Here is an 8,923-nt window from a genome sequence, read left to right as displayed (position 1 = left end):
ACTGATTTACTCAGAGTTTTGACACTCTGGAGTTAAAGAGTCTGATGGCCACAGGCAGGAATGACTTCCTGTGCCACTCTTTGGTGCATCTCAGTGGAAAGAGTCTTGCACTGAAAGTACTCCTGTGTTTGACCAGTTCATTGTGGAGTGAGTGGGAGACATTGTCCAAGATGGCATGAATCTTGGACAGCATCCTCCTCTCTGACACTGCTGTCAAAGAGTCTAGCTCCACTCACACAATGTCACTGGGTGCGGATCAGGTTGTTGAGTCTGTAAGCATCTGTTACCCTCAACCTGCTGCCCCAGCAATGAACAGGATAGCACTGGCCACCACTGACTCATTAAATCCTCCACAGTGTCTACACTGACCCCCTGGATGGAAACAGGGGTCAAATAAACTCTGCAGAGTCATCAGAAAAATTCTGAAGATGACTGGACTCTCTGTGGTAGTTAAAGTCCATGGTGTAAAGGGTGAAGAAAAGGAGGACAGTTCCCTGCAGGGACCTGGTGTTGTTAACCTACTCAAGTAAAAGTACAAAAGCAGTTGGCTAAAACATGAGAGTCATGTAGCTGTGTTTCCACCACAGAAACTGTTGATTTCAGAGTTTAATTTCTGAACCTTTGTGCTGAACGGCCAAATCTGATTGGACTGACAAAACTCTGAGTCGGGTACTAAAGAAGTGTATTCAGGCAGCGAATAATGTAATTGTGCCTGTAAGACTACTGTGAGTTAAGGTGTATTAATTGATGTGTGTGTGTGTATATGTTGCAGACTCTCCATGAGCAGATGGCTGCCTCTGTCCATGAGATCAGTAATTTGATTGATCCTGTAGCTGTGGCTGCTCGCTCTGAGGCCTCCCAGCTGGGACACAAGGTAAAACACAGCTGAGTGTTGGATGAATGTTGACTAGATGTGGTCCATCTAATGTCTGACTGCAGTAGAGCTACACTAACATTGGTTAAACCTGTTATAATCTAACATGTTTCTTTTATTTCAGAATCTGTTTTGAACTTGTATATAATATATTGTATAATTTATACTCCACACACTTGAACAGGTATCTCAGATGGCCAGCTACTTTGAGCCCCTGATAATGGCAGCCATTGGCACAGCGTCCAAGATCCTCAGCAGCCAACAGCAGATGGCTGTCTTAGACCAGACCAAAACCCTGACAGAGTCAGCCCTGCAGATGCTCTACACTGCTAAGGAGGCTGGAGGAAACCCCAAGGTACTGACACTGGCACAGAAGCTGCTATAGTAACCCGGCCTTTTCATTTTGACACTGGTTTCTGGGGTGGTGTAACAAAGCGCCAGGCCAGTAATATGGTGCAGTGTAGAATGCATTATAGTTATTATCTAAAGTGTTTGCTAACCATAGTAGCAGCTTCAGTTGTCAGAAAGCTCCTCAAAAAAGTCAATAAAAACATTGTTGTGATTATTGCTATTGTAGTTTAAATTGCAATTGGTACCATAATACAAACAAGCATAATACAAAGTAATTGTGTTTCTACATCAAAACAATAAAATAAAATGAAGCAGTATTTTGTTCAGAATGAGACCAGTTCTTCAATGTATTATTTTAAGCCTGAGAAAAGAAAAAAAAACAAAAAACTCACCTAACATATTGAAAAATATACACATATACACATATTGTCAGAAAAGACACTACACTTAACATACCTCAATATGTTTCAAAAATAGCATTACGTTTACATAAATGTCCACTTGTGGTAATATGGCTGGTCACATCTGACAATGGGAAAGTTAGCTTAATGATATCCAACCATATAACCGTTTAAATAATACTGTTAACAACTCGACACTGTAGCTTCTAGAGCTAAAAAATTAGCTTCAGACACAGGAGAAGCTACTTTACAGCCTGAATCCTTAAGGTCCTGATTCTGAGCTTGTAAGCTTAAAAAAATGATATGATGCTTAAATGTTTAACTTATATACATTTCAGTCAGGACCACTTTTGTCAAAATTTTCTGGGACCTCCTTGCCCTTCCAACCACTTCCACATGCCTAGCGTGGAAAACCTTTAAGGCAGGGAGAGCCACACCTCCTGCCTTGCTCGGAAGCATGCGAATGCATGTGAAATCGGTTTAAGACAACGGGAGGAGTGGCAGCAAGATGACCTCCCCCAGTTGGGTGTACAGAACATCAGCAAGCAGTCTCAATGCAAAAAAGAAATGACATTGCTCCTTCATGGTAGATAACATACAGTATAAGATGGATGGCGTGGTGGCGGTGGTTGTAAAAGGAGCAGCTGATAGAGATGAGCGCCATGGAGAGAGTACGGCAGCGACTTAAAGCATCTTTGAGAAATAAGGCAGGCCATAAATGACGTTATTTGTCAATTGGTGATACTTGGAGGTAAATCGCAAGGTGAACGCAATCAGCTGATGTGTGTTTTGACGACTAGGCTTGTGTGTGAGTCATGTCTGGGTTAGCTTGGAATGTGAGAGCAAAGCACCTCATGACCCTGTCGCCGGTGTGGCTTCACAGCCTTCTTCTCTGGGGCCCAGCTTTTTGATTAGAGTACTGACCACTGCAGCCCTGGTACACCAACAAAGGAGCGCTGGCAGATTTTGGAACGATGCTCTAGGGACCCCACGTGGCGTCGATGAGTCATTCACCAATTTGGCGCCATTGTTAAAGTCACTCAATCCACCATATATCAGGGGATTAAATGGACACCCTGTCATCCTCAATCAGAATCGAGATCCCCCAGACCATGGTATAAAACCAGATAATCAGTGTTATTCACATCACCTGTCAGAATGTTATGTCTGCAACTCAGGAATGCATTAAGGGAAATTCTTCAAATTTTCAGTGTCCACTGAACTGATTTTGGTGCTCAAAGGTCACTGTGAATGTGTCACAAAATATGTTTTTGGCATAATTCAAGAATTAATGACAATATTCCACAATTGGTCGGACAGATAATTGGTGACTCAAGCTCAAAATTACAGAGAAAAACAAGTCTTTTGGTGATATATATAGGGATAACTTCCATTTAGCTAAAAATAAACGGTATACCGTATTTATTTTTATATATTATATATAGATCATAATTAATAATATAATATTATATATTATTCTTCATTTAAATAATATTTTTTAACACTAACTTATGAATGTAACTATGAAATTATTCACTTACGACGTTGCCTCTGTGACGTTTACAGTGCTGAATACACGCAGTTGAACATAGAAATGTAGAAATGTATATAAAATGTATATATGTATATATATATATATATATATATATATATATATATAAATAAATGAATAAAATACCTGCCAAGTATTTACTGCATATATTATTAGTCTGGCATAATTCTAGTTCGTTTATTTTACTGTTTGTAATCTTATCTTCTTTATCATATTTTGCTCAATTTCATTTGTTGGATTGAATTTAATTGTGGTGCTGAGTTGTTTTAACAGTTTGAATAGTCCAACATTGCCAAGTCAAATGTGTTTTCCTTTCTCCAGGCAGCACACATGCAGGAGGCCCTGGAGGAGTCGGTGCAGATGATGAAAGAAGCAGTAGATGACCTTGGTGCCACTCTGGCTGAGGCAGCCAGTGCAGCAGGCGCAGTGGGTGGCATGGTGGACTCCATCAATGATTCCATCAATAAAATGGAAGACACACCTGCACTTGAACCTGACGGCACCTTTGTGGACTACCAGACTACCATGGTTAAGACAGCCAAGGCCATAGCTGTCACTGTGCAGGAGATGGTAAGGTATTTTGATAATTATCCAACAAGCCTAAGTAGATCTGGTGACTAGAACAAAGTCAGATATTTTAACAAAATTAGCTAAATAGTAAACCATATTATCAAAATTACGTCAACATGTACCACTCAAACAAACACTACACTATCTCAACATAGAAAGTGTACTGGTTAAGACCACTTTAAGTTGCATTGGGACTGGAATACTGGGATTGAATCAAGGTGGAGCACCTAATCAGAATGAGGTAAGTCATCTGTGAGAAGTCTCCAGCCCTTCCCCCTGCGTAGGTAGTAGCCTTCCAACAACTTACCCCTGCTGTGTCTGTCTCCTAACCCTGGGCAGGCTCCAACACTGCCCATTGTGGCTGCAGCAGAGTCCTTTTAAAAAATGGGGAGGCAGAGTGGTCGAGAGGTAAAAAAGGGCCGATCACTAATCAAAAGGTTTCTGATTCAATCCTTGGCACTGACAGGAGGGTATATTCCAGCTGCGAGTTGGGAGGCACTGAAAGTCGGCTGGTAGCATATCTACAGCGCCCACAATCTCTGCCGCTTAACTGTTCCAGGGCCTGATCTCGCTTATGTAATGCGTATATGTGCAAGTTCTGCCCTTTTTACCTGCATGAGGATCAGTCCTTTTAGGCACAAATTAGACACCCACCCCTGTGACACAACGGAAATTTGCTCCACACACAGGGTTGTGCGGAGGTGTGGCTGTGTTTATTTGTGCTTTAGAACAAAATAGTGTTTTATTTCTTGGATTCATTGCTTTATTCTCACCAACGTTGCTCATTCTCCTCAATTATGCTCTATGTAGCTCAACCAAAGGTTAGTTTACAACGAATGAAATGTGGATAAGTTGTGAGTTTTGATGTAATTTCATAAACCAGCACAATATCAGTACAATCTCTGAAAAAAATGCAAACTGCAAATATAAATCATGAACTATACATCTGCAATATTTGTTTTTGTTGTCATCTCTATCAGTACTGTTGGTTTTAAACAATCTACGTGGTGAAAACCTAATAGATGCACTTATTACTCAACTAATGACTCCCATCTCTCTTCAGGTGACTAAGTCTAACACCAACCCAGATGACCTCGGAGGATTGGCCAACCAGCTGACCAATGAGTTTGGAAACCTGGCAAATGAGGCCAAATATGCAGCTGTGACTGCAGAGAATGATGAAGTAAATAAAACCAGCCATACCTCAGCATTCCCTCTTTTAAACACTTAACAGGCCATGCCAGTTGCCATGTCTCATTTTCCATCATTTTCATGCTGTCAATCAGATTTGTCTCTATTTGTTTCCAGATTGGTTCTCACATTAAGAAGCAGGTGGGTGAGCTGGGTTTCAGCTGCACAGGTCTGGTGACAAAAGCTGGAGCTCTGCAGTGCAGCCCCAACGACTCCTTCACCAAGAAAGAGCTCATTGAAAGCGCCCGCAAAGTCTCTGAGAAGGTCAGACCACAACCAATGACTTTTTTTTTTCTCCACTTTTTTCAGCGTTTTATTTATTACACTGCAATAATGAAGAGATGATAGGAAACAAGGGAGCGAGAGATGTAACAGAGGTCCCTAGCACAATTTCAACAGGGTTGGCATCTTGACTACTAGGCCAATGGTGCACTGGTGGCTTTGTTTTTACATGTTTTTATAACTTTGATCTTTAGCAGATATAAACAGTAACTACCACTCATAACATGTTGGTCTTCTTCTTGCAGGTCTCCCATGTGTTAGCATCCCTGCAGGCAGGTAACCGTGGCACCCAGGCCTGCATCACAGCAGCCAGCGCTGTGTCTGGAATCATCGCAGACCTCGACACTACCATCATGTTTGCCACAGCTGGTACTTTAAACAGAGAGAACGCAGAGACCTTCGCTGACCACAGGTACAAATTGCTACAGAGATTCTCTATAAAAGATATCAGTAGAGTAGAAAGAACTCTTATTGATTCCTGTAGGGAAACTAGATTATTGCAAGTATTATCTCATATAACAGGTGAAGCAAGGGAAAGTATAACTGGGGTAGCTAGTCATTTAAAGGTTTAGGTATGGTGGAGGACCATGGTTATAAAAATAGTTTATCTGTTGTATCTGTATGGATTGTTACAATTGAATATATTGGAAATAACTATGGTCAGGTATGTTTATATTTGTGTTAATATGTCTACTTTCTTTCTCAACAAATCTCTATAATCCGTCCCGTCATGTACACAAAAGACAAGGGAACAAAGGGATATTTACAAATGTTATATATATATATATTTACATTGCTATTTGACTCGTAATGAAAGTGCCTCATCAGGAGAAAGGATAGGGAAATTAAATGAGAGTTTTCAGCAGTGGAACTAACAGATAAAATATTAGGTTTTGTTATAGAATTTTTATGTTTCTCTGTATGATGCCCCATAGATGGCCCTTTTTGTAGCCTTTTTCGTATTCACATGGTAAATTTGACAGCCCTAATTACACAGTAATATAGACACAATGTGAACAAGGAGGCAATGAATGACAAAAAGGACCAGAAAGCCATTCAACTCATTTATTACACTTTAGTTGTTGACTGTTACAGGTAAATACAAATATTTCATTAAGAGAGGAGCTAACTAATAAGTATGAAATAAATAGCAATTCAATGCACAAAAATAATGCACCCAATGTAGAGTCAACAGGAAAGTAGGATGGGCTGTACTGAAAGCAGTTTGTACTGTGTGCTTCTGGCTGAGTTAAGTACTGCTTTGGAAGTGGTAGTCGTGATATTTTTAACATTTGTGTTTGGTTTTTTGCAAGTTCTGTAACTTGATTTAAGGGCCAGTGTGTAACATCAAGGAGGATATATTGTCAGAAATGTAAAATAGTATTCTGTTTTCAGAAGTGTCTCTGTATTACCTTATAATTAACTGTGTTAGTTCTACCTCTTCTATTGAGTCTGCCACGTTGAACTGCCATGTTTCTATAGTAGCCAACAGTAGCCTACAGTAGACAGACCTGTATTTATATTGTTACAATCTGCAACTTCACCACTAGATGCCACTAAATCATGCCAAAGTTCTCACATCACAACATGAGCACCGAAACCTGTATTTTGCTATCTATCATTAAGGTTCACTATTGAATGTTGTTATTTACGAGTGGATGTGGAGACAACAGAATACTATCTGTAGTGACACACCGTTACCTATTTCAAAGTGTTAACTATCAACTGTAACTGCACTAGTCATGGTTGCATTATTGAAGGTCCTCAATAATAGCTGGTAACTTTGTGACGTCGCTGTGTGCAGAGAATGCATCCTGAAGACAGCCAAGGCTCTGGTGGAGGACACCAAGCTGCTGGTATCTGGGGCTGGAGCCAGTCAAGAAAAACTGGCCCAGGCTGCCCAATCCTCAGTGTCCACTATCACCAAATTGGCTGATGTGGTCAAACTGGGAGCCGCCAGCCTTGGTTCTGAAGACCCAGAAACCCAGGTATGTCCAACTGTCCGAAAACACAGTGCATGTTTGTCAGCTGTGTGTCTAAAACTCATTCACTGAAAAAGTAGTTGAAAGGCAAAATATGGATTTAGAACAGTTTCAGTTACTTCATGACATACAGTACGGTCCTGCCAACAGTTGTCCTTCATGATTTAAAGTGGATACTTTACACATTAGGTATCTGACCTATGGTATTTCCCAAGGCTCCATCCTTGCCCCCCTGTTGTTCTGTGTTTACATGATGGCACTGGGACATATCATACATAATAACAAAAAATCTGATACACAAAAGTATGTCCCATTTAAAAACCAGTAAAGAAGGCAGTTTTCTTTTTCTTTTTTTCTTTTATAAACTTACTATACACTATAAAACCAGATAAATTCATTTAACTCAAAAGGAAATTTGAAACTGATTACATCAACATTTAAGACTCTAGACTAATTCAATTCTTTTTATTTTTACTGTGAAAACAAAATACCTTGTAAGTTATTATTCAGGAATATTTCTGTAACTTACAAACTAAGTTAGTGTCACCTAAAATTACTTGTAAAAGCTGCTTAATCAAGAATAATTTTAACTTAACTGAGTTTGTGTTAAAATGTTGACGTAATCAGTTTAAATACATTTTTTAGCTAAATGGACTTGGATCTGGTTTTACAGTGTAAAGTGCTGAATGTGACATATATTAAAATTACTGTTTTATCTGTTTAACTATTGTTATAGTGATAATCCCATTTTATTTTTGTATTATTTTAATTGTCAGATTTTATCAGCCTCATTGCAGTCCTGACATATTTTAATCATGGTTCAACTATGCAAAGCACTTTGTAATTATTATCATCATTATGATTATGCTAGCTATGGTAAATTCTGTAGACTGTGTTTCAGTCCTCTGAAGAACACAACTATCAGCCACTGCACTGGGACACAGTTCCTACTTGTGTCTGGGTACAATCACTTTTTATATGACATGATCAAATTAGACTGTAAAGTACCGGTTCTGCACTCTACAGGTGGTTCTGATCAACGCAGTGAAGGATGTGGCCAAAGCTCTGGGCAACCTCATCAGCACTACCAAGGCAGCTGCAGGCAAACCGCATGATGACCCCAGCATGCTGCAGCTTAAGAACTCTGCTAAGGTAAGATACAGAACCCTCCGACCCTGTTTGACACTCTGGTTGGAGCATGTCAACACCTTTAATGGGGCACTCATTCAGTCCCGAGTCTAGCCCAGAATCTTCTTCGGAGGCTCAGTCTGAGCTAAAATTTTATAACACTGGAGCACTTTTGATAAGATAAGATATTATCTATATATATATCATATATAGGTACTGACCACTGCAGACCAGGGACACCCCACAAGAGCTGCAGTTCACAATTTGGCCCTTGTCAAAGTTGCTCAAATCCTGCCCATTTTTCCTGCTTCTAACAACTATCGACTATCAACAAAATGTTCACTTGCTGCCTGATATATCCCACCCACTGACAGGTGCCATGATAACCAGATATTTAGTGTTATTCACTAGAATTGTCAGTGCTCATAATGTTATGGCTGATCGCTTTATATTGTATGTTGCATACTGTTGAACTACATGGTATGTGAACTAGAGGACAATAAATTCCAGGATTTTGTCTGTTATCTTTGTTGCTTTTGGGCTGTCTCTGGGGAATGTTTCCCGTCGCTGGAAGGCAGCTTCCAGAGTTTGC

General features: G+C 39.9%; 1 protein-coding gene across 1 annotated transcript in view; it reads left to right on the top strand.

The window, feature by feature from the left end:
* The window catches only part of tln1 (talin 1), a 52,912-nt gene that overhangs the window by 27,885 nt on the left and 16,104 nt on the right, over positions 1 to 8,923 (top strand). The window contains 8 exon segments of the mRNA XM_035668222.1: positions 769 to 874; positions 1,059 to 1,229; positions 3,500 to 3,748; positions 4,812 to 4,931; positions 5,057 to 5,203; positions 5,467 to 5,633; positions 7,026 to 7,209; positions 8,230 to 8,355. Coding sequence (XP_035524115.1) covers positions 769 to 874; positions 1,059 to 1,229; positions 3,500 to 3,748; positions 4,812 to 4,931; positions 5,057 to 5,203; positions 5,467 to 5,633; positions 7,026 to 7,209; positions 8,230 to 8,355 — 1,270 coding nt within the window.

Source organism: Morone saxatilis, unplaced genomic scaffold, assembly GCF_004916995.1.
Source record: "Morone saxatilis isolate NCDOM2014 unplaced genomic scaffold, NCSU_SB_2.0 Contig21, whole genome shotgun sequence".
Taxonomy (NCBI): Eukaryota; Metazoa; Chordata; class Actinopteri; family Moronidae; genus Morone; species Morone saxatilis.
This window is presented reverse-complemented; position numbering and strand designations above follow the sequence as displayed.